General features: G+C 43.5%; 1 protein-coding gene across 1 annotated transcript in view; it reads right to left on the bottom strand.

Annotated features, from left to right (window-relative positions):
- dpf1 (D4, zinc and double PHD fingers family 1) overlaps positions 1-26,319 on the bottom strand; it is a 37,189-nt gene that overhangs the window by 2,301 nt on the left and 8,569 nt on the right. The window contains exons 2-9 of the mRNA XM_041941073.1: positions 23,260-23,289; positions 22,536-22,696; positions 21,444-21,551; positions 20,738-20,865; positions 19,389-19,478; positions 18,401-18,479; positions 18,129-18,260; positions 2,222-2,341 (exon numbers count right to left, since the gene is read on the bottom strand). Coding sequence (XP_041797007.1) covers positions 2,222-2,341; positions 18,129-18,260; positions 18,401-18,479; positions 19,389-19,478; positions 20,738-20,865; positions 21,444-21,551; positions 22,536-22,696; positions 23,260-23,289 — 848 coding nt within the window. The remainder of the gene's footprint in view (positions 1-2,221; positions 2,342-18,128; positions 18,261-18,400; positions 18,480-19,388; positions 19,479-20,737; positions 20,866-21,443; positions 21,552-22,535; positions 22,697-23,259; positions 23,290-26,319) is intronic.

Genomic DNA, 26,319 nt, shown 5'->3' with positions numbered 1-26,319 from the left:
TCAGGACAAATTGTACCTCGAGCTTACTTATGATTTGATCTTGAGAACTACAAAAGACGTTCAGTAAACCTGGTAACAAATTCCAAAGCAACAATTTTAGAGCACAAAAATAAAGTGTCCCTTTTCACTGCGGGCCACTCTTTGACCATTTCAAATATATTCTGTCTCTCTTCCTGCCCTGTTATTGCAGTTTTTTCCAGTACTTGCTGTTACATGATCATGACAATATAATTATTATTATGTCATACTTGTTCCCTGACCTTCATTTGTCTCTTTTGTGGGTGGTTATAAAGAAGAGGACCATACCAATGTTTTGCATGCTGCAGCCCATTCACTACAAATCACGTACATCTTTTTAGTTCTGTTCTTTTTTATTTTTCAGATGAAAAGAAACATGTGGAGAAAAAATATATATACAGTACATGCAATCAAGTAATAAATACACAAAGTCTGCACCATATACACTGCAATCTCTGCATGTATACATATAACCAGAATATACAAACACATCCCATACCAAAACAAAGGGACTTATAGTGGGAAAAAATCATACAACCATATTTTAAAAATCATACTTGAACTCTACTCCAATAAAACTGACTGTTGGCCATTCACAACCAAAATACATACTGAGGGAGACCATTCTCTCACAAACTCATCTAAGTTCCTTGTAGCACATGAGAAATGACCTCAAAAGAAGAAATAGACAATGGTTTATAATATCACAAATGTAAAGTAGGTTGTTGTACAACAAGCCAGGATTGAAAGGCGTGCAGCAGACAGGATTTTAAATAATTTTGTGTTTTTAGGCCAGACAAGAAGGTCACACCAAAAGATTACATTTCATTGAATCCATTCATATGTTAATGCCAACAAAAAGTCTTTGTTTGACTTCCTTGTGATCAATGGACATGACCACATTAAAGATAGCAAGTGCCAGACAAAGCACCAAAGTTCAGTCCTGTCCTTGGAAACAGGCAAACAGAGTGTTTTTGCACCTCTGGCATACTGCAGAGCATGTATCGTCATATTTATTGCATAAACCGTGAGCTACATGCAATTTGGTAAATTGTATTCTATCATATTTTATTGAGATTTATCTCATCTATTTGTTAGCCTTGATATGAAAACTTTACAAAATACAAAATTGTGTTCCCAACTATGTTTAAAGTGTCATCATACATGACAAACTGATTACACTGTATGCATAATAGCACTTTCTTATCGGGTGTTGATGCTTTCACATAAGGTTTCACAGTGGATTTAAATTCCTGCCACTCTTACACCTCTCAAGCAGCAACAGAAGTGTGTTTGATGAGCGAGACATTCTTCTTGCACAGAAGACTTCAGTACATTTTACATTATAGCCACCGTTGTGTAAAGCACGTCATATTGTTTAAGAAGGTTTAACCTGTTGTCTAACTTTCAGGCAGCCAAAGGTTTCTATTCAACAATCAACTTGCAGAGAATAGCTTAAGAAAAGGCAGTACATCACAGAGACGTTCATGAATGTTTTTATTTTAGTTATGCGGCTGCTGAATGGCAATGCAGCGCAGACGTTTTCAATTAACCTGCACTTACAAATGCGAGAAATACATGACTTACACAAATGAAAGCAAGCGTGAATTTCATTTTTATGAACGGTGGCCTTTAAGGACAATAACTCACAAAAGAAACACCCCTGTTTAGGCTAGTGTTAAGTTAACTGCCTACAGATAGAGATGATGCCACCTTGTTAGCTAATGTTAGTGACCTAACATTATTAATGTTACTAAACTACTTCTGTATATATATGTTTTGGTATTTGCATTTTTATTTGGAGAATCTCCAATAACGCCTATGCTTTCACTCTGTGTATTTTGTCCTTCAGGGCCACCATAGTTAGTTGGGTTCATTCGAAGGCTCTGCAAATTGGTTCTCAGAATTGTATAAAAAATGTAAACCAGTGGCTGCCTGGAAGATAAGAAAAATACCTCAAAAATGTAAAACATTACAGCAAATGGCTTTTAATAAGGTTAAGTATGTTGTACATGATTTGTAGTAGGCTAAAACAAAAAACACTGGTATGGTCCATTTTAAGGTAACAGCAATTGAAACTTGCATTTACAGTATTTATATAGTAAATACCAAATCTGTACTCAACAAATGAAACATTTCAAAATTGTGCATCAACAGAGGACCGCCTTCCTCCTGCCAATCATCCCCTTCAGCGGAGCCCTACCTGAGCGTCCACAGTCCGCACAGGAGATAAGGTCTTCAGGACAGCCGGTCTTCTTTGAGCCTCCGAGGCAGAAGTCGCAGTAGCCGTTGGCGATCACTGAGCCGTCTGGTGCTTTCTTGGCTGGTAGGAGAAAAAGAAACGAGAAGCAGGTAAGGAACTTCAGTTGGCTCTTGGAAAAGGGGTATGAAGAGCAAAAGTGTAAACTCATAAGTCAGTGTTGTGAAATGTTGCCCTGGAGTTAAGGCGCTGTGTCAATCTCTAGATAGTGGAGAGGGAAAGAGTGTAAAAGTCGGATCAACAGAGCAGCCATCACCAAAGTGTGCTGAGACAGAGAAAACATTGTCGACAGAGTATTGTCTGACAGAGAGTGATCAGAGGTAAAATGTTGAGGTGTAAAAACAAAGAAGAAGAAAGGAGATGTGTAAGTAAGTCCCCGTTGCTAGACTGTACAGCATCCCAGCTGGGCACAGCGCTCCGTCTACCTCTCTCTCCTTTTCCATCTGTTCGCTCTGGTAAAAACAAGCACCGGTGCAGGCCTGCGCTGGAACCTGGGGCTCGCCGAACCCCCGGCTCAACCGGGAAGAGGGAGCGGAGGGACGGGGAAGCGCAGAGAGAGACGTCTGCTGGGAGCCCCTGGGGCCTGGTAAATATTGTCAGGAGTGAAGGGGTTGGAAGAAGAAAAGGAAGTGAAGAAAGACGGGAGAAGTGTGAGTGAGTGTGTGTGTGTGTGTGCGCAAGGAGGTGATGCTGGGACAGACCTGCCGTCATGCTGAGCGCGGCAAGGCGAGAGCTCCATGTGAGGCCGTTTCATAATGATTATTAACAAGAGAGAAATTCCCCCTGCCTGCCTGAGTGCTGCATATATATGTGTGTGTGTGTGTGTGTATGTGTGTGTCTTACACATCTACCGCCACCCCTCATTCTTCTGTCTGTCTGTCTGACTGCTGGTCTGCCTGCCTGTCTGCCTCCTGCCTGACTTACTGCTGTTGATTGCATAATCACTTTAATGGAAGCAATCACATAACCACCGCAGACTATTTTGTATGTGCACTTTCTCCTCTAAGATGTAATGTACTGGACGGGTCTTTCACCATGACTCACCGGGCAGGACAGAGCCACAGTGAATACAGCAGAGTGGATTACTCAGGTACACACTCACACTCACACACACAGGCGCGCACAGAATGCCATCCGTCCTGCAGGAAAGACAAAAGATAAGCACACACAGGCGTGCAGGCAGACAGTGCTGTAGGTGATACCGTGCATGTGTTCACATGAGAGACAGAGAGAGGTCATTAATCCATCCATTTTAGGGTGGAGTCTTGTTTGGCCGGAAGGGGAGGGGGGTGTGAGTAGAGGGTGAATGTGATGGAGGGTGAGGAGGGAGGGAGTGAGAGAGATTGGGTTTCTACTCCACAGGGTCTGGCTTTAATCCACCGAGAAATAAAATAATAAAAAAAACCCCCTCTCTGATCAGGATGAGAGACAGACAGACAGACAGACAGACAGACAGACAGACAGACAGAGAACAGGGGAGGGGGGTGAATGATAAGCTGTACCTGCCACTGCAGAATTCAACAGGAGTACGATGAGCAAAAACCATAAGCAAGAGGCTGTCAACTGTGCTGTGAGAGGGAAGCATATATAGGACTTTACTGCAAGGCTGTGTGGTGCGATGATGAACACCAAGATGGAGAGACTACTGTATCAGAGAGGATCAACCACCAGCAGAAATAATCAAACGCACTTATAAATATAGCCACTACCAGGATGTGCACAGGGATTTCACTGCCACAGATTTACTGTGTGTAGGATAAAAAAAAATGTGGATATACTATAAATATGATACTCGCAATTCAGTGTTTCAACACAGATGGCTCTGTCCTCATAATTCTCAATAATCTCTTTTGCCAGTGATAATGTTATGAAATCTTGCTCGTGTCAGCTTTTTTTAAATTGTGAGTTTCATTATAGAGGATAAAAAAATTACCTGCACATCATCGGGCCGATGTGCTAGTGAGCGGTAGGCAGATATGTCCTGGCCTATTTTTTTCCCCCCCTTTATTAAAAATCAACAAAAAATCAGTGTGGCCTTTCATACCATACAGCTACTATGATACTGTATTCTGTATGAACACGTCAGTAGCTGTAGTAGTAGTAGTAGTAATTGTAAGTAAGCAGAATATACATGCAGATTGACCAAATTAACATTATAAGTCATTATAAATATATTTTTTTTGTTCTCCTGCCCGTCAAACTAGTATAGGTCAACTCCATTGGAGTAGTGCTAGATTTTACTTTTATCCAAAATATATAAATATAAATCCAAGACATCTCAAAATGCAGTGCCTATAATTTTCTGCAATCTCGCCAGAGGTCTGCGAGGCTGTCCTTTCGGCACTGTGGTGCTTTGAATTAGCATGCTGACGTGCTAACGATGACAATGCTAACATGACTGTGTCTGAAATCACTGCCTATTTACTGAGTTCGTGTCTGCAGTTATTTTTTAATGCCTTATCTCAAGATTTTTGTTGATTGTTTCATTATCTTGAGAAAACAAAGCTAGCTTACTTGTGATAACGGGTTGATTTATCCCGTTATCTTGAGAAAACAAAAGGCAGGTTTCTCGGGATAACAAGATAATTTATTACGAGAAAACAACTTTCATTTTCTTGAGATCAGAGGGTCATTATGGAAAACTTGAAAATGTGCATCTGGTTCATTTGATCCCAGCTGATTTCAGCCTTAAAGATCACTGCCATGACTGTCAGTGAGGATGCAGCGAGGGCTGATCTGACTGTTATCTCTACGGGAAAGACACAATGCATTTCTGCCTGTGTTAGACCTTGATTGAACTACAGTCTGATGCTTTGATCAATAATGGCTATGCCTTGATTTGACATTTACAGCCTAAATCGGTTGCTACAGTTCACGAGACGCCAGCAAAAGTAAATGTGAATGAATGCTTGTTTCCATCCAAGACAATTATGCGATTATTGGGAGTTGGACGAGATAAGCGGCACAATTCTCCGGTCGTAAAACAATTAAACCACTGCAGAAGAAGAGGGTGCAACAAGATGACATCATTAAAAGAGCGCCAGCCCAACATGAAACGGTGAAAGAAATGTAGAAAGCATGATGGAATTATGACATTTCTGTTTGTTTCATGTATTGTATGCTACATGAGATCTGTGTGGAGCGATGAGGACATGAAGAAACAGCTGATCATGTGAGTTAAATGAACTTATTTGAAAAAGATGGTTCTTTTTAGCACATTAACTCGTTTTTTTTAAGGCAAAAACCCCCTCGAGCAAGCGCAAAAACTTTTTTGCAAAATTCAGAATGATTTTTTTTTTAAATCTTGTCCTTTCCATCAACCGCAATAATTAAAAATGCACATAAAAGTATATTGATGGAAACAACCCTATTAAAGTCCTGAGAATCATTTAATATTTGTACAAAATGTCCTGGAAATTCATCCAATAGCTGTTGAGATATTTCAGTCTGGACCATAGCTTGACTGACATCACCTTCCCTGGAGCCACACTGCTAGCATGGCTAAAGAGCAGAGCATCGAATCTCACTGCGTATGCAAACAGTGCAAGGCTCTATATGAATCTGCTACAGGCTACAGTGGATAAAGAGCAGAGCGATACTGGGGGAGCATACAGTATATATACTGTAAGTGTATTTACTTTTTTAAGAACAACACAGCCAGATGTTTACCGAGTGCAGCAGAAGGGAGCATAAAGCTGCAGAGACATATGTGGCGTGCAGGCCTGGAGCCAATGCAAACACGTTTTTGTCTTCTTGTTCTGGTCAAATAAATTGCTTTTATCTTCACTGCTTTTATTTGGGCTCACTGCTGCTGATTGGGCCTCACAATCCCTGGTGGGATAAACTAGACAGGCACACATGTGGATAGCCGCGCACACGTTCGTGCTACATTTCATCCGTGTCTGTGCGCTGCTGTTCGGTGTGTGCGCGTGCATCTCTGTTTGCCTTTGTATTCGTGCCTGTGTGCTCATGTGTGCACGCTCGGAGGCCCCAGAGAGTGAATCAGCAGGTCCTGACGCATGTGAGTGAGTCGAGGCTGCCCGCTGGCCTGCCTGCGTGGAGGAAAAAACTCTATCAATGATTAAACGCCAGCGGCCATGTTTCAGAAGCCGCCTGCAACCACAGACACGCCATCGCCGGCAAAGGGAGGGACGGAGGGAGGGATGAGGATGGCGATAGAGAGAGAGAGAATAAAGAGGTGTGAGCTAATGAGCAGAAATAAAAGAGATGTAAGCCAGGTTGAAAACAAAGAGAGGGAAAAAAGAAAGGTGGCACAAGCCAGGTGTTTTTTTTCTTTCTCTTCCTCTTAACCCCCTCGTTACTTTCACCTCTCCCCCGGTTCCTCTTTTTCGTCTCCATCCCCAAATCTTTACTTCAGCCACCCTCTTTCTTATCTCTTCTTTTCTTACCTCCGCATCTCCCCTTCTTTACCTGACCCTCCTCTCGTCTCCGTCTCTCCTCTCCCTCCCTCCCCCTCTCTCCTCTTCCAATTACCAGGAGGAGTATGAGCAGAACCGCACACTTCACAGCTTTCAAGTGTTGGAGAGAGATCCTCCTGGGAATTATCCAGCAAGAGATGAATCCTCAAATGCCCCCCCCCCCCCCGACACACACCAACCCGTCACAATCCTTCCTCCCTCTCTGCTTATAATTTCTCTCTCCCCCGTCTCATTTTCTCTCCTTTCCTCCTCCGAGCTGCTCCTTCATTACCTTGCGTTATTATTTCTCTCTCTCAACCGCCTCCTGCCCTGCGTGCACCTTTTTTTCTGCCGGAGCCTTGAAGTTTCTTCTCACTTTTACCAAAATGTGTATCTCAAATATCACTTTTTTATGTGTTTGTATGCATTATTTATGTATTCTGGGATTTAATGAAGGAAGTGCAAAGTTTTTCTGGTCACAATGAGACAACTGAATCGTGTGTGTGTGAGAGGGGGGAGAGCAGAGGGTGACGGAGAAACAATCCTTACACTTAAATCATGTTGTTATCCTCATCACAGATTAGTGACACAATGAACTCATGAATGTTCAGAACTTTGCACTGTTGTATGATTTGAAATGTTTCAGACACTTCACATCACTGTCCTGTGAAAACCAAAAACAAACAAACAAACAAAAAGCATGAGCTTAGACAACACTGTTTCCACCTTTGTAGGAATGTTCAGATCATTTAATTCGGTTTATTTAGGGCTTTAAGGAACAGTTAAAGTTTAGTCTGTTGTATTGAGTATTAAAGTTTCAGTGTGGTTTCTAAAAGATGAGAAAAAACTATAAGGTTTATTTGAAGATGATGCCACTAATGGTGACCAGGTCAGAAGAACATGAGCACAACAGGAGCACGACAAAAAAAAAAAAGTGCTACACTTTGAGAAAGTCGTGACCTGATGTCTGTGTCCCCATCCTGGCACTGTCCCTCATTCTCTTCTTCCCAACCTCTCTACCTCCTCCTCTTCCTCCCTCCCCTCCGTATCCCTCCCAGACTCTGGCCCGCAATCAATACCACAGTCCGACCCTGGCCGGTCGATAATCCCATCCTCTGACCGGCCGCAGTTTAGTGCTTCCATCTGAAGGGAATTACCTGTGCCTCCACACACACACACACACACACACACACACACACACACACACACACACACACACACACACACACACACAAAGAAATAGGTCTACCTGTTGACTTTTCTCACTCTCTCTTCCACCACACTTTTTGCATTTCCTCATCTTTTTCCACACACTTCTTGCTCCTTGATTCATATTTATATGAAATATTTGCATTTGCTGGAACAGATTGAGCTGATTTAATGTGCATCTTTGAACTCCTATTCTGTTATGTAGATACAGATACAGCTAAACTCAGCCAACAACACAAAGAAACACAAGTTGCGGCTGCTACGATCACCACAAAAACACAATCTTGATTAATCAAGGCTGAGGCTTACATCAGAATTAACAAGCGATGGCTGAGGGTGAATGTTTTCACTTTCAGAGTGTATCTGTACTTCACAATTACTGAAGTAACACTCCAGCACTGCGGGCCGAGACAGGAGGAAAGGGTGAGGACGAAGGGGGAGGTAGAAAGGTAGACGAAGAAGAGAATAAGAAAGGCAGGGAGGGATTTCAAGAACGGATGAGGCAAACGAGGAAAGAGAAAAGGAGAGAGAGAAGAGGAAGGAGGAGGAGGAGAGAGATGAGGAAACACAAAGGGGGAGAGAAGGAAGGGAGGCGAAAAAAGTGGCTCCCGTTGTATCAGAGCAGCGGTGTGTGAAAACACACACTCTGCACTCCTGTCGCCTCGCTGCTTAATGAGGAGAGCCTCTCAGGAGTAAGCGCACGCACACACAAACACAATGAGAGCACACACACACACAGAAGAAAACACCCACAACCACACACATACAGTAGAGTACACACACACATACGCGCACACACACACACGCACACACACTCAAAGATTTACAACCAAGCCTTTGCATAATAACTTTTGCTGTCCAGTTTCAGTCCCATCCCCCACTTGCTCTCTTTAATGTGATGAATGAGAGTCCCTGTAACCCTAGTCCAGCCACACACACGCACACACACACGTGCAATCACATACAGTCACAAATAAATGTACATATTTTAACAATAAACCAAAGGATAAACAAATGGACATATAAAAAGCAAATACGTGTACATTCACACACACAGAGCAGCTCAAATGCTCAAGGAGACATCTTCAGGTTTTTTTATGCAGACAAGGAGCCAGAGATGCAGTCAGATGGAAAGCGACAGTCACAGATGAAAAGTCACTGGCTTCCTTTCTGTCTCTCTCTCCATCTTCCTCCTCTCACTCTTACTGCCATCCTCTTCCTCCCTCTTCCTCTTTGCACTTTCATGCGTTCTCATTATTGCTGCTGCTCTCTCTGCCGCTGATTCGATCTCTTCTCTGCGCTTCATTGTGCTTCATTTTTTCGCTTCCCTTTCCTTATTTGGTCTCTCTATCTCTTTTGCTCTTCCCTCTGCTTTACTCTCAAAGAGGAAATTGGAACTCTTTCCTGCGATCCATCTGTTCTCACGCTAATACTTGCACCAGTGCCATGTTCTGTTCTTTCCCTGTTTTTCCCCCATTTCTGCTGCTTTTCCATCCCTGCACCCTCCAAACCTACCCCACCCCTCACCCGTACGCACGCGCGCACACACACACACACACACACACGCACAAGTACTACTTTCACTCATGTCCAGTCAGCAGGTTGCGTAACTCCCAGTGCATTGTGGGTCTGGATGCATGCATTTGTGTGTGTGTGTGTGTGTGTGTGTGTGTGCAATGTGAGCTTGTGTGCAGAGATGACATTGCAAAGTAAAGAGGACAGAGGCAGTTTTGGTGCATAATAAAACTTGATCTATGGATGCTTTGTAATCACACTGACCCGCAGAAACAGACACACACACACACACGGTCCATAGGGCTCTGCAGGCTGCAGATACTTGCACATTTGGCGAATAGATACACATGCCAATGAGTCACAAACGCGCACAGATACACTGTAACTGCCCCATAAATCATGCATGTAAAGAAATCACACACACACAGCCTCTTGTGCACATGCACTCACATTTGCACATACTTAAAAAGAGCCACTTAGCCAGTACATGCTTGTGTGCCTGTTAATGAAGAGTTAAAATGCAAATTATTAATCCTATTTTGTTCCACGGAGAGAGACGGCTGGGAATGTGACTGCGAAATCCTGTCTGAATTGTGTCCAACCTCACATGGTCCACTATGATGTGTCAGCTGTGGACTGTCTTGTGGAAATGTCTAAAATGAGCAGTCGGACTAGAACAACAAAAAACCCATAAAAGGGAGAATTTCTGCAAAAAAAGAGTGGAATTTGCCTCCCATCTTTTGAAGCATTTTACACTCAAATGGGGAGTTTGAGATTCTGTAGTTTTCTGTGTGCGCTCAGTCACGGTGCCTATCGCCGCTTGTGCTAACTTCTAATTAGCATTTTAGTCAGAGCAAACCAGAATTGTAAAGGACATCATTCTTGTGCAGCAGAGGACCAGAATGCAGGACAGTTCTCGTGCATTAAACCACCATTTTATTTCCTCCTCTCGTCGTCGTGTTTTACAGTCAAAGTTGCATTCAGTCACAGACAGTAACACAGACAGCAAACATACAGATAGAGATGGATCGTGGGTGAGGGTGGATTTGTGGTGGAGGGGTATTTTGGTGGTGGGATGGGTTGTGGTGGTGTGGAGGCTTATCCAAACATGGCCAAGACAACTGAGGAACCACAAAACAACCAGCCAGCAAGCCGCAGCACTGCATGTTAAGACGGAATACCAAATGAAGCAGACTCCAATATTACCCTGCTTTCACCGCTCCAACTGTCTGGGGGAATCTATATGATGAATCATGAAGAGATTTTTTTTTTCTTTTTTTTGGTATAACTCCTCTGCTTCTCGCCCTGCTTCTGTCTTTGTCTATACTCTCTCTCTCTCCTCCCATTCTTTATGTTATTCTTAATGAACTCCTCTGTGCCCCCTCTGCTAATTCTCCCTGCTACTACAACTTCTTCTTCTCTCTTTCTGTCTTTCTGTCTCCTCTCTTCCTCCCTCCTTTTCTTTTCTCCCCGCACCTCTCCTCCCTCCCTTTCCTGGCATCTCCCTCCCTCTCTCTCTCTCTTTTCAATGTACATAACAGTGTACTCTTTAGGAGGGAGCCCTGACGGTATCTATGGCAACCGGATTGCTAGGCAACAGCCGATTCTCCCTTCCTTTCCTGTGCCGTGCAGCAGCGGTAACAATCAACCAATCAAAAGCTGAGGAGGAATGCCGATGTACGTGAAAAGTTCAGAAGACATCCAAAGAGCACTGTATGCTCTCTATTTCCACATGTGCTGTCTTAACATGGAGAAGTATTATATATATCGATCTGTCTTTGCATTGGCAGACAGGATATTAAAAAGAAAATGTGTTATTATATAGATTATTTTTACAATATTACAATAAAAAATATATATACATATAAAGAGGCTTTTCCGCTAAATGTGAATCACAGAGCCAGTTTTCCTGTGCACATACAGACAAGAAGACAAATAATAGGTAATTTAGGCACACATGTGCTCATTAATATGCAGTTCCACGTCTACACACACCACTGGAGCACGCTGGAAAGAAGTTTAAAAGATGACTCATTAAACATGGGCCTTTCAGGCTTTGAAGCTGTCGTTTTTGTCATTCGGCAAACTCTGGCATTCTTCATACTTCAACTGATCTTTGACATTACATTTAAGAGCAAGGATGAAGAAAAAATCATCAGAAATCTACTCGAATTTGAGAGCATTTCAAGAAAGGGGGCTGACTTAAATTGAACGCAAACCAAATGACAATGCAGTCCCCGACTTTTTCCTCGGAAATCACAGTCAGCATTTGCAGGTTGTATTAGATGCAGAGACTTAACATCTTACAAGACCCAGTGAACTGACGAAGACTAATCCCAGTAAAGACACACATCTATATCTGCCCAGCGATACTGCTCTAAATGGCAGTGTAAGCCATAAATGCAAGAGCTGGAATCTACCACAGTTCAAATCATCATTGATTTTTAATTTTACTTCATTAATCCCGCGTGGGGAAATTCAATTTTTATACTCTGTAGTTAGCAATCATTACACACAAAGGCCCAAAATACACACACATGCACTCACACAGGACCTATAGACATGCATTAGTGGAGAGAGAGCGACTGTGCTTGCATGTAGTCGGCACTCGAGGCAGTTAGGAGTTGTAGCCTTGCTCAAGCTACGAGTCCACACTCCAGGAGCATGGTCTGTGCTGGACTCGTCCCTATGGTCTGAGCTACTGCTGCCCATCTTTGCTGTTATTCAGAAGAGAAATAGGTAAAGAGAGAGACAGAGAGACAGAGAGAGAGAAAGCGAGGCTGTGGTGCACATATGGAGTGACAATAGACACAGAGTGGGGAGTGGCCATTTTAGGTCCTCAGTGTTGTTTTATATTGATGTCGGTTGATCAAAATTCGTCCTTCACTCCTCTGTCTGCAGACAGCGGGAGGGGGACAGGGAGGCCATTTTGAGACACAAGGCAAAAAAACTGGAGAGGGGAAAAAAAAAACCCACAACAGCCAACAATGGTGAGTAGGAACAGAGGGACGCTGACCTTCAAAGGGCTCAATTACATGTCACATACACACAAACACACAAATACACACTCAAAGTTGGACATGATTGCCCATAGAGCGCATTCACATGGCTCGGTGGCACACAGAAGCACAAACAGACACACACATACACACACACACACACACACTAAAAAAAATGCACGTGTGTGTGCACATTTCTAAACACACACACAAAGGCACACACACTCAGAGCGTCCCTGCTGCTCCACACCGTAGGACCGTCTGTCCGTCCAGATAAAGTGGCCTCTGAATCTCAGCTCTGATTTGAGAGGGGGGATTTAATGACAACTATACCCTCCCCCCCTCCCCCCTCTCCCTTCCCCTCTGCCTCTCTCTCTTTCTCTCATTTCTCTCATTCACTCACAGTTGTTGTTCCTCTCAATTTGTGTCCTTCTTGCAATCTATTTATCTTATCCCTGCTATTTCACTATTTCGCTCTATTTTGCTGTCTCTTTCTCATTTACCTCCTTGTCTCTCTCTCACTCTGTCCATACCCACAAAACCAATTTTCAGGTGGACACTGCAGGGCCAACCACTAAAGTAAACATCCTCCTTATTCATCTACTTTTCCTCAGCCTCCTCCTCCTCTTCTTCTCCTTCTTCCCCCACTCCTACCACCATCACATCAATGCCAAAAGAGCCCTCTCCCCACCCCATATCTTACTCTCCCTTCCTCGCTCCTTCCCTCTCTACCTCCAGCCTTCTGTTCGGAGGAAAAGAAGTAGAAGAAGAGTGTAAAAAAAACACATAGTGTGTGGCGCAGTCATGAATTTTAATGGCGCTGCTCGTTTTGTGTAAATAGTATATCAGCTGGGATCCAGATATATGGGGAGGTTTAGTGGTGGTGGTTGATTCTGGTGATGATCGGGGGAAGCGCAGCCACAAAACAAAGAAATAAACTAAAAGGAAACCCAAAGCTGGGTGATGGATGAAGCAAAACAAGAGTGAAGAGAATGGAAAATGAGAGGCAGAGAGGGATGGGAGAGGAGGGTTAAGTGAGGATGCAGAGCAAAAGGAGAAGAGGAAAGTGGTGAGAGATGGACGGAGAGAAAGAGAGGGAAGGAAAATCTCATCTCCTGGTGGAATAATCTCTCATTTATCACACAGATGGAAAAACGGAGAGAGAACGGAGCTGGATAAGGTTCAGAAAAGACAGTTTCATAGTTTTTGTGATAAGTTTCAGCTCACACTTGTTTAGTGGATGCGGCATACGTGCCATAGTGTCTAGACAGCTTTGTGTATAGCATGAATTATGCATGCAGGGCTGCTCTCATTTGCAGGAGCCATATTAAAATTATTACATATGTGGCAATATACCGAAGGGTGGAGGGTCTCCTCCATGACGCTTAGCAAATTGGGGAAAGCTATAATGGCGCACACACGCATTTGTGCATGCACATTCACACGTATGAACACACTCACAGAGCTTTGCAAATGCATCTGCACTTGTGCATGCGGACACACATATACACACCAACCCAAAAGGCTAAGCTTCCTTTTCCATTTCAGCAGAGAAGATTGCATTTTCTGAGACTGTGTGGGTGTGTGTGTGTGTGTTTGTACGTGTGTGTGTGTGTGTGTGTGTTTGTATGTGTGTGTGTGTGTGATTACTGACTGTTTGGGAGGGAGTGATGGGGGATATTAAACGATTCAAATGCTGTCTCTCTTGCTCTCCTCCACTGGAGAGACCTAAGACTGCAGCATGGCCACACACACAAATACACACACACACACACACACACACACACACACACACACACACACACAGGGCCAGTCTGTTCTGTCAGACAGGCCAATTTAAAAACACACACTGCCAATTAACTGAGAGGCAGCATAGTTTTAGTGTGGACATTGTTGTAGTGCACCATCCACGGATAATGTGGATTTGTGTGTTCTTGTGTTTAGTTGCATTCTATTCTGAGCAAATTGCTTGTTTTAAGAAAAGGCTGTGGATGAATCGTCTACACTCCCTTTGCAAATGTCCACAGCTATTTCTATTGTTTTTTGTTTCGCTTTGTGTGAACAACTGTAGCCATTTTACTGACGATAAGTGACCAAAACACAATCCCCCGCAGGATAAATGCATACTATTGTCCTTAAAAGAAGTGTTGTTCAAACAAACAAAAGACACAGAAGACAACACCAAACAAAAAACCCCACATTGAAAGAAAAGTGGCCCTGGGGGAGAAAATAAAAGAAACCAAGATGGTGAGCATTCGGTGAGTGTGGATGGTGCAGGTGACAGGAGGGGGGGTTTGAGGTCTGATTCATGATCTGTTCATAGAAACCTTAATATTTGATTTAATTGTTGTTCACTAGTATTTGTTGCTCTCTTCTGGCAACCACGATACATTTAGCAGAACCTTTGTAGCTTTGTGCTATGGCGACAACCAAAAGTGCTGTTACTGCATACATACTGTACGCTGCAATTCAATGCTTTTTACTGCAAGTGATCTTTGGACAATCGTACTCTACTGCTTAAATGCCTGTACAAACCTGGATCCCTCTAGGTTTTGCACTAGGCCCCTTTACAGCCTCAGGAAGTCTGCCAAAACGCAATAACTCTCATACTTACTCTCTGCAGTTCATCTTATTAAATATGAGCCAAAAGTTCCATAGGGAATGAGGTGGTGTGAGGTGAAATCCACGCCGACATTCAGTGTGAGTAAATGTCCCTGAGCCCGATGTACACAAGACATATTTCATGATGGGCATCGTAACTTGTCAAACACAGGTGTAAGTAATAACGTGGCCACATTCCATTATATCGTTCCATGTTGTGCCAAGACATGGTTGATATAGGCCGGCTTATCGGAGCACCCACATGAAATGGAGGTATCATCACTGAAGGAAGGAAAAACCTTTAAAATGTTCAGCTTCTATTAAATGATAGCTCTGCTGTGCACACTTCATTCGTAATGCAATGGCGCTCTTCATGCACTTTGTGAAGACTTAAAACCTCATCACCAGAGCATTGATATTGGTGGGTCTGCAAAACCCTGGATTGTGTTTAACGACAATGGGTTTTGGTTTCATGTCCAACACAAATGCAATGCAATGGACGGTTTTCACATTCTTGCTTTTATACAATAGTTGCAAATAGCACTTACAGTATGTTTAAAGTCAGGGGAAGATTGTGCTTAAGGCAAACAAACTATGGTTAAAGTCTCATTAAACAACAAAAAAAAATGGTTAGAGAAAGAATGTGGTTCCAGTTAGTAAAAAGGCAAACAAAAATAGCAAGTCTGTTTCCTGCAGGTCAAACATGCTACCTTCCACATTCTTACTTTCGGCCTTGCTTCATGCAGGACATACAGCACCCTGCACTGGCACTGAATGTTGACACTGGACATAAATCATGAGGTGTGGCATTGTCGAATATGAATGGGATTCCTAGAACCCTGAGCTGGGGCCTTCAGGGATGGGATAAACTAATGGGTATGCACATTGTAACAATGCTTATGGTACGGTGGTGCATTGAGCTAAAGGCTAATGTCAGCATACTAACATGCTCATTATGGTAATATTGATGCTAAGCAGGTATAATATTTACCATGCTCACCATCTTAATTTAGCATGTTAATATGTTATATTTGCTAATTACCACAAAGCACTGCTGAGACTGATGGGAATGTCATTACCTCTGTAGGTATTTGGTAAATAAACCAAAGTACTGACAAACTGCAATGTTGACCTGATGATGGCATCCAGTCAAGGGATCACCAACATGACTACAATTCAACCTGAGGGGAACGTAAATGTTTGTACCATATTTCACGGCAATCTATCCGATTGTTGACAAGACGTTTGGTTCAAAACCATAAATGTGGCACTAAAAGAAAAGTCAGGGGATCAACAAAGCCAACAGGCTTCATCCTCTGGGGACCATGAATGACTGTAAAAAACTTCATGGCAATCCATTAAACACATAAGATATTTCAGTCTGGACCAAACTGGTGGACAAACCAACCAACCAACATCGCCATTCATAGAGTCGTGCCACTAGCATGGCTAAATATACCTGATTTTTTTTGTATTAATCTACGATATGCCACTTCATAACAGAAACATTGTGCCCCTTCCTTTCTGCATCCAAATACACACCTAGACTGTCTGGCAAGAAGTGCTGGAGGCGTTGGCAAGCAGCACCACGAGTCTTCATGACTAAGTCATGATATTCTGGACCAGCACTTTAATGGATGCTCATTAAGCCGCTGATAGCTGCAGCCGTACCGCGTGCTGTAAATTGAAAGGCACGGTAGAAGTTGAAATGTAAATACAGAGTGCGGTGGAAATTTCCCTGAGTGTATGACCGGTGGTTGTTCACTGACAGCTATTTAGAGCTGATGAGTGTTGATTGAAGAGCTGGTGTATCTTTGCAGCAGCCCTTGAAACTGTCTGAAGAGTTACATTAACTCAAATAGGTGATGACAGATTTATTAATAGGCTTATTTCAGTTTTATTCTGCTTTAATCTAATTTAAATATCTGTACACACGTCCTGTGTGAGCATGATGGAGCACCACAACCCTGTGTTGTAGAAATGATGCAAGATACCTTGAAACAATGGAATGATGTTCATTGCTGATCATTTTGCTATAATGTGAAGTCAGTATTTTATCATAGCCCCCTCTTTTTTCTGAGTATTATTTACAGACAAATATCTATATTATTCCCTGTGCTGGTACACAGCTGATTGTACATTCTACCTGACAGTGTGACCTTTAATAGGAGAGGTCTGACAGTGACTTTAGCCCTGGGCTAGAGCAGCCCAGACAATGAAAGGTTAAATGCTACATTGCAGAAAAAGGTAAAATTACCCCTGGGCTAAGTGAGCTGTGGGCCAGCCATTTAAATACTGAAGTTTCATGTTCAACCTTCAATAGACTTGAAGTCACACATTCTGCTATCGACAGGGAACAACAAGCAAAAGTGTAGCGACCATCAGAGTGAAACAATTTTTAATGGCAGGGACACACATATGGTGCAGGTCTACCAAATGCATGTTTAAACCCAATCATGTTAGGGTGCAGTGACAGGTTAATCCTTGTGTTCTCTGTCTCTACACAAGCTCCCATTCACAACTGTAGCTGCATAAATTAGAATTACAGTAGAATTAGACAGAATTGCATTACGACCTTAACTGACAAAGTTTTTTCTCCACTTTCTCTCACTCTTTTTTTTTCAGGCTTTTGGTTCACCCTCATCCGGCCCTTGTTTAACCCAGGCCACAAGTTGGGTCAAGAACCCAAGTTGGATGATTTAAGTCGGCCCACTTTGATCGACCGCAATCGCAGTTGTAACCTGCGTCAGTGCGTCAGTCTGAAAAGGGAATCAGTGAGAGCTGGAGAAATCAGCTAAACCCAGCACTCCAGTGGGAGAAATCTTATCTGTCATCCACACAAGTGCTCACTTTGGATTTGGCTCCGTCAGCACTGTAACTATCTATGATGCTGCAGGAGGAACTCCAGCGCGATCAATAATTCTTGATAATATTCTGATTATTAAGGATTGTCGGGATGACCCTGAATCTGCAAAATCTAAACTACGGGCTTGTTCTGCACCAGAGGCCTCAGGATCAGCCTGTCCAGCCAACCAAAACACTCTACATGAAGTAAACAATGAATGATGATGGACTGCTGGACTGCTGGAAGTCAGACAGCAGACTCACGCTTGTGGTTGTTCTTGCGCTGGAAGGGTAGTGTGTGTCGCTCAGAGTCTTCTTCCCCCTCCTCATCTGCCAGGTGTGTGTGAGTGTAATGGTAACTCAGCCCTGGGCGGTTCTTATAGCGCTTTCCACAGACTGTAACACACACACACACACACACACACACACACACACACACACACACACACAGTGTAGAAAATCAGTTTTCTGCACATGTTAGTCAAGAATGAAGGAGTAAGGAAAAACAAGAATAGAAAGAAAGTTGCAGTGCTCACTGTCACAGACGTAAGGCTTGTCTCTGTCTTCGATGGCAGGCGGCTCTTGTCTCTTCCTCATGCCCCCGACACCGTAGGCCTGCAAAGACACACACACACACACACACGCACAAAAAAAAGTTTGAACTTCGATCTTCCTCTATGCAAACACATGCACAATAAAAAAGATGGAACAGCATACTCCTCACTTGTGTGTTCAAGTGTCTACACACACGCACGCACACACACACACACACACACACACACACACACACACACACACACACACACACACACACACACACGTCTGCATTCTAATCATCTGCTCTCAGTGTAAAGCTCCACTTCCAGCAGGAGGGGGCTGATGACACCTAGCAGGGGAGCAACAGCTCCAATTAGCAACCCTGGTGTCTGCGGGTGAGTGTATGTGTGTGTGATGACTTTCAGAATACATTGTTAGCACTTGATTATCTTCCCATAGGATGCCCCAAAAGAGTGGAGGGAAAAACCTGTCTGACCTAATCAAAGTTGTAAAAAAAAAAAGAAAAAAGAAAAAGAAGAAATAAAGGTTGTCTCAGCATGATTTAAATCTCTGGATCTGTTTGCATCTCTTCGCTGTAATAACTGTTGTTTAGTCAGACTCAGGAATATAGAGGAAGCACAAAATAATTGACATGTGACTCGTACACTACGCTAATGCAGTATAGGCTGTGTGAATGTAGCAGATTCCCTCTAAGTCTTGTACGGCAGAATACATTCTGGTTATTGTCAGTGTAATTTAACTCAGAAGGCGTATGCTGTGTGTCTGACAGGAAGCACAGTGAACGTTCACCATCATCACCGTTTGATTCTCAGCCTGATCTCGGCCATTTTGGCAGACTTTGGCTTCCCTAGCCTCACTCTTCTACAGCGACAGCCAAACTATTTCGTTCACGACTTGTTAGTTCAGTATAAAATGACCAGGGGGAAAAAAAAGTGATGAATTCTAAATGTCATTGACTTGTCTTACCCGTGCTTTGGTACGGTTCTTGCGCTTCGGGACGTCCTCCTCCATCTCGTCCACTTCCAGCTCATGAGGGAAATCCCCGACCAGCAGCTTCTACGGATGAGACACAGAGAGCGAGAGACATATGTGCTGTTTGTTTACTTCTTTACTTTTCTTCTCTTTTCTTTCTCTTGCCCTCAACCATCTCAGTCTCTCCTTGCTTTCGCCTTGTTCTGCATAGATCAACGGGTGGTCAAGTGTTTGTTGATCCCAGTGCAGGAAACAGCCTTCAGAGGAGAACCGCTGACACTAAATTCTGTATAGCCATAGGTGTCACTGGTTCATATTGAGAAACAATTCAATTTATGTCCTTCTCACTTGAAGGAGTAAAGCTCATAATTCAGTTCCAAAAACACTGATGCCTACATTTCCCATAATGCAGGTTGGTAGACTCTTTTATGGGACAACTATTTTTTCTGGCTTTGACAAATAAACTGAACTTCATGCGTAAGATCGGCGGACCACCCCTTTAAGACAAGGGGCTTTTGCCTGTCCTCGGTGTTGGAAAACACCAGCTTTATGTTAAAAAGCATGAACATGATTGTGTATTTTGCAAAAAAGAACATACATAACAGTCTGATCTCTGAATCATGAAAAAATCTGACAGTGATAGCAGTAAGGGGAGAATAAATTGTGCACATGGAGCTATAATGGGGCAGAGTGTTGAAGTAACGCTTGCCTGGGCGAGCCTTGAGCTGGGCTGGAGACAGGGGAAGTCCTGCATTAGAGGCCCTAAACACTACTCCAGCTCTCAAAGGGCCACTGTGAGGGCCATTCCCTCAACTGCTGATTGATTAGCTGTCCATCTGAATTCAAGAGCAACTGCCTCCAGCTGGTGAAATACTCCAGATAGATGGGCTTTAAGTTTTTTGCTCAGGAGTTACTGAGCACAACATGCTGTATAAAGGATGACAAAGAGCAAAGAGGTGGATCGACTTCTCTCAAATGTCCTTCAAATAGTTATTCACAAGGTTGGTCTGTAAAACACGTGAGTGGAATCCCAGTAAAAAAACCAAGACTGGCTGCAGAGCAATCACACACAATCACAAGCACGCACACACTCGGTGCCAGGAGGGAGTTGTCAGAGCCGCGGGAGCCTGTGTCACCGCCAAAACACACACTCCGAGAGAGACAAAGGCAGAGACAGACAAAGAAACACAAACACAGAGGGTAATACAAACAGAAAAAAGAGAGAGAGAGACAGCCTGACATAGGGAGAAAACAACAAGAACAAGACACAGAGAACACAACGAAGTCCTGAAAGGACAGAGAGAGAAAATGAGAGAGGGAAGAAAGAGAAAGCCGAGTCTCACCTGACACTCGCTCATTGGCTCTTCTTCCTTGGTTTCTACCTTCTTGTCCAGGGTTTCCCCGGCGAGCAGCGACTCCAGCACAGGACCGTCTGGGATGCCCCCCTCCTTCTTTAGAGAAGCTTCGTAGTCTGGAGAATGAGACAATTACAATCAGAAAACAGCGGAGATCTCACAGTCATGCTGACATGCTCAGTGGAGCTGACAGTGGCCCGAGGAAACAACATTTGGCTGGTGCATGATGGCACGAGTACTGTAAAGACGCTGAAGTGATCATCTGAAATGTATCTCAAGTATCACTGTGTGTTGCTTTGTTGTGCGCACATTTTCTTTACAGGCATTTTCTCTTCGTGTAACCCACCTGCTGCCACAGTCAGTAAATGAGCAAAATATGCAACTTAATGTGACTTTAACTAATAACTATGACTACACATAAAATGTTCTTTTGCTTATGATAAATACAGAAAGCTCAGTGATGACACAGAGCCGTCAACAGAGCCACGAGCCATTGAATGTTAAAGTTATTTAACAATTAATGGCACTTTCTTGATTTTTCAAACCTTAAGGCTACATCAAGGGGATTAAAAGGGAAAAGGGATTCAAAGTTAATGACTGGCATCAATTTACAATTAGCAACATGCACCCTGTGGATGCATAGATTTCGCAATACTGTCAATAGCAAGAGTTATTAAAAATGCTCCTTAATTACCGATCTTGAACTCGATCGGTACAAGCCGTGGGTCCTCCAGGATGTTTAGCCGTCTTTTCTTGCGCCAGCAGCGAGCGGGATATGTGTACAACTGACCTGGAGCATGACCTGAAACACAGAGGAATATACAGCTCGGTGATAGGACACGCTCCCATCATGCACACATCATTAGTGCATTAAACTAGACATCACTAGTGATTCTGCGAGGCTAGGCACAACAGTGGTTTGAGCTAAACGCTAACAAAACTTAATTTATTGTGTTAAATGTTAGGTGGCACTGTACGGAAAGTCAGAAGGATGGCTTCAATCTAAACCTAATCTGTGGTGTAAAGGGCCGTACGTTATTTTTAAATTTAAACTCCTTTTTTTTGGCTTTGGAAAGTTTTTATTTTACTTTTATTTTACTGTTGCTGATGAATAATCAGCCATTAAAAAGACGCTGAAGTTCACCAGATAGAAATAAATCTTGAATCTTAAACATACAAAACGTTAATTAATTCAACTTTCAGCTTCATCCAATACTATTCTAATTAAATAAACTTATAACTAAAAACTAACTAACAAACAAAAGAATTGTACAGGCAGACACCAGGCAAAGCCTACAAACTCAAAGCATTAACACACAATGCACACACCCACACACACACACACACACACAAACACACACACACACATTAGTGCATTCTCTCTGGAATAGTTGGTGCCAGCGGCGTATCATTGCCTACAGGGGTGTCTGATTCCCTGCCAAAGTACACTGATGTTACAGAGAAAGAGAAAGCGATGAGGAAACACCCTTTGGGGAAAGCGAAAAAAAAAAAAAAAAAAGTTGAGGTGTGAAAGGTAGGAGGCCTGGAAAAGAGGAGTAGGAAATGAGGGAGAGGAGAGAGGAAGGAAAGAGAGACAGAAACAAGCAGAGCACAGGAAGGAAGGAAGCCGCGGGACAAATGACTGGAGAGAATAATTTGTGTAGCACAACAGCTGGCAAACACCGCACACACCAACAAAGGAGAGTGCTCTAGAGTGCTCCTCAAGCTTCGGCCAGCCACTCGACACTTTACTGTGCCCAGGTATCAAACACACAGAGACACACACCTGGTCCACGGTGGTTCTTCTCCATCCAGATGTAGCAGTTGCTCTGGGCTACGCCGGTCTGGGAGTCCAGGAAGGGGAGACGCATGGAGCGCTCGGCACACAGACGGGCATTGTAGCTGCGACAGTGTTCAATGGCCTCCTTGTAGAACTCCTCACCAAGACTGATGGAGGAAAAGAGGGGAGGAGGAGGAGGGGTGATAGAAAGGGGGAGGGCGTGTGGGGGGGTCAAAGGTGTAGGACAAGGAGGGGAATATAGTCCAACATTAGCAGGTCAACAGGATGCCAGAAGAAGTGTGTGTGTGTGTTTGTGTGTGTATCTGCGTCAAAATGGTAAGGGCTTCAAGTGTACAGGGCAAATTTGTGTTTGTGTGTGTGAGCTTCAACCAGCACATATTTCTGAGTGTATGTGCATGTGTGTAAGGGGCAGTGAGTGGACAGCGACGGGCGGTTGTGGAGTGTGTGTGTGTTTGTGTAGGCGTGCCGTAGAGATGCGCAGTCCTGTTAACCTGGGTTACAGCAGCTGAGCTGGCAACCACACACTCTTCAAACCACACACACTCACACACATGCCGCACAGTAACACATTTTTCACTGTGAGGACAATCTATGCACTGCATCTTCTCACCTGTGCAAGTGTGAGTTTGATTACCATTCAGTGTAATATTCTTCTCTTTGTTCCTCCCTCCCTCCCTCCCTCCCTCCCATCTCTCATTCTGCCTCTTACCTGTTCTTGATGACTGCACCTCCAGATTGCCTGTAGGGAGAAGAAGAAGGAGAAGAAGAAAAACCAATAGATGTGCAGTGAGTCACTCCTCCACTCCACCCTACTTTCTCTCTCCTGCTCAACTTCACGATCTTTTCTATCTTTCCGTCACTCTCACTCATTTCTTCCATTTCCTGTTTTTTTGTTGCATGTTTAACTTTCACACTCTGTTACACTTTATTTTTTTTGTAATTTTCATCTTTCTTTGCACTTGTCTCTCTTCTCTTTGTCTCTCTCCTGTTAATCACTCCTCTCCAGTGTCTTCCTGCTGAGTGCAGACATCAAGGTCACTCTGCTATACAGACGGTAGATACAGGACACACAAAACTACAGCTACGTGCAAACACACACACACACACAAAGAGAGAGAGAGACAGCGAGAAAGAGAGAGAGAGAGAGCTACAGTGCTGGGCCAACAGGAACCTCACAAAAAAAGTGCAGTGCAGCGGCTGGTAAAGATTTGCTGGATTCGTTTTGTGCAGCTGCTCACAGGTGTTACTGATTAATTGAGTCATTCTGCAGGACCTCTCGGATTATGTGGACATCAAAATTTGGTTGCAATCGCACAATGTGTTCATGGATTATGATAGAGTATGTTAAAAGCATTGTCAAACGCGGAAAATAAAAAAAAAGGATCCAAATCAATGCAGCAGAACTAGAGGTATCGTGTTTTTTATTCCACTCATTCTTCTTCTTTGTGAAAACATGGTGCCTACGTTTTCCGCAACGCGACACAACCAGTTCAGTGTGGATTCAGATGCATTATGCCAGTAGCAGCTAATGTAGCCTTGAGATGTAGCCACAGACGTCTCACAGCTCCCTCTTGAGCCACATAAGTCTTCAGCTTTTGTTGCATATGTAGTAGTGCTCCCCAACACCAAATCAGTGGAGTTTCCCTTTAAATAGGCCACAGCTATCCCCCAATGAAAGCCACAAGCCAAAACGCATCTGACAATTTGTAATTATTAGGAGTTTTAATCCTTTAAAAGCAGGCTACGTCTAAAAGAATCTGACAAACAGCAGAAAATAATTATGCTGTATGTAAAACAAAGTAAAAATGTATTGCTTATGCATTATGTGGCTAATTTGGGGTGGGATTACGGTTAGAACAGCTGCAAACTGATGAGTTTGTCATGAGCCAATGAATCCTGGAGAAAAGAAAGTGCTTTAAAGGGGAAAGGATGCCCCTCGAAAATGGTCACATATTAGTGCTGTCTGCACCAAAATCTAATCAGTTCCTTTTTGGCCCACGGCCTAAACTTGTGCCAAATTTAGCTGAAATCTGTTAAATAGTTTTTGAGATGTCTGCTAATTAATAGACAAAAAGCCAACAAAGTTCATGGGACTAAAAGCCTTCTCAGCTGAGGTAATTATTGAAACCTGCTGCAGCAACACAATACAACACAGTGTGAGGGTACAAACAGAACAGATAGTCCTCTTTGAGGCGAATAAAAGCAAAATGTGTAAAAGATCAAGATCTTCTTGACAAGACACTCAAACAAAAACAATTATTTACAGTTTAATGTCCTCAAATTGGATTAAAGCTGATTTTCTGAAGAAAGATGGGGTGTCGGGGGGGACTCTCCTGTCAAGCAGAACGTCAAGCAGAATCAACTGTCCTGATTGGAATTAAGGACAAATCCAACTCTACCATCAGATCCTGCAGATGCTGGATCTGACAGCTTGTGCGTGGCATCTTCAAAACCTCCTAAACCAGTTCTGCAACCTCGCGGGCCATTGCTGGACATGTGACATTTAAAGGATGTGATCGGGGCGTCAATATGTGGGGCATGCTGTGCTCATGTCCGTTAATGTGTCGCTGGGAATGAGCTGCTTCTGCTGAAGAGAACATGTTTCTCTACAGCTCGCCGCCTGCTATCAGCTGGACGTGTGACCATTAGAGGGTTTTATGGCCTCATTGGAGGTGCGTCACTAGAAATCCTCACCTCATTTGACTTTGCTTTAGTGCAGTTCCAGTGATCCTCCTTGTGGTTTACAATAAACAAATGACGAATGGAGCACGATAAAAAAATTGCAGGTTTCATCCGCCCAACCAGTCAGATACCACTCACTTATTATAAGCCGCTAAGGATAAAAGCACCTAAATGCTTGAATTTTAAATCAGTTTCAGACGCCTGGCCAAAGTAGAAAGACAGTCATTCCCTCACACAAGTATGCCTACTGTTTGCATATAAATAGCCATGGAGAAGGACGATAAACACTCACACACTCTGAGAGGTGCTCAAACACTCACATACATTCCAAAGACAGAGGTCTAGAAAGCCTTACATGCTGCTTTTTAAAATATTAAGAGAAACATGGTGAATAAAAGACTTGGACTTCAAGGCTGCACTAGTGACCAAACTGGAATATCAGAGAGAAAGAGACTGAATGGGAAAAAAAGAAAACATTCAAAATGTAAAACAGCTCACCCCTGAGCTCCCCATCCACCTCCTCCCTCAGCACCCCTCTCACTTCAAACCCACTCCCTTCCATCCCTCCATCACCTTCATCCCTCTCTCCTCCGTTGCCTTTAGAGGTACTGGAATAAGTCGGTCCCCCCTAGATAATAAGTTGACAGCTGTAGAAAATGGCTTCTTTCAATTTGGGTGCTCCCAATCTCATTATACTGTGATAGGAGAGCCACATGACTGTTTGCCTGTTTGGAGGCTCGTACAGGAGAAGAGCTGAGGCACTAGACATGGAGGCTGAGAGGGAGAGACGCAAAGAGAATGAAAAAGCCGGGAGAAGAAACTTGAAGAAAGAGAGAATGGGGAATGAGGCGTGCAGAGGAAAGAAAAGGAGAAAGAAGAAAGTGACATCTACAGAGGATGAGGCAGAAAGACAGAAAGACAGGGAGGGACGGGATGAGCAGAGAAAGGGACACAAAGACTGAGAGGGTGGACAAAGAGAGAACCAAGTAGAGAGCTGTGCAGCGACAGAGCAGGGCGACCTGTGAAAAGACGTGGCTGACGGACGACACGTCATCTTTTAGCTATCTGTCGTTTAAAACGGGGCTGC

The sequence above is a fragment of the Chelmon rostratus genome, chromosome 7, assembly GCF_017976325.1.
Source record: "Chelmon rostratus isolate fCheRos1 chromosome 7, fCheRos1.pri, whole genome shotgun sequence".
Classification (NCBI taxonomy): domain Eukaryota; kingdom Metazoa; phylum Chordata; class Actinopteri; order Chaetodontiformes; family Chaetodontidae; genus Chelmon; species Chelmon rostratus.
Note: the sequence above shows the minus strand (reverse complement) of the source record. Positions and strands in the feature narration are given on the sequence as shown.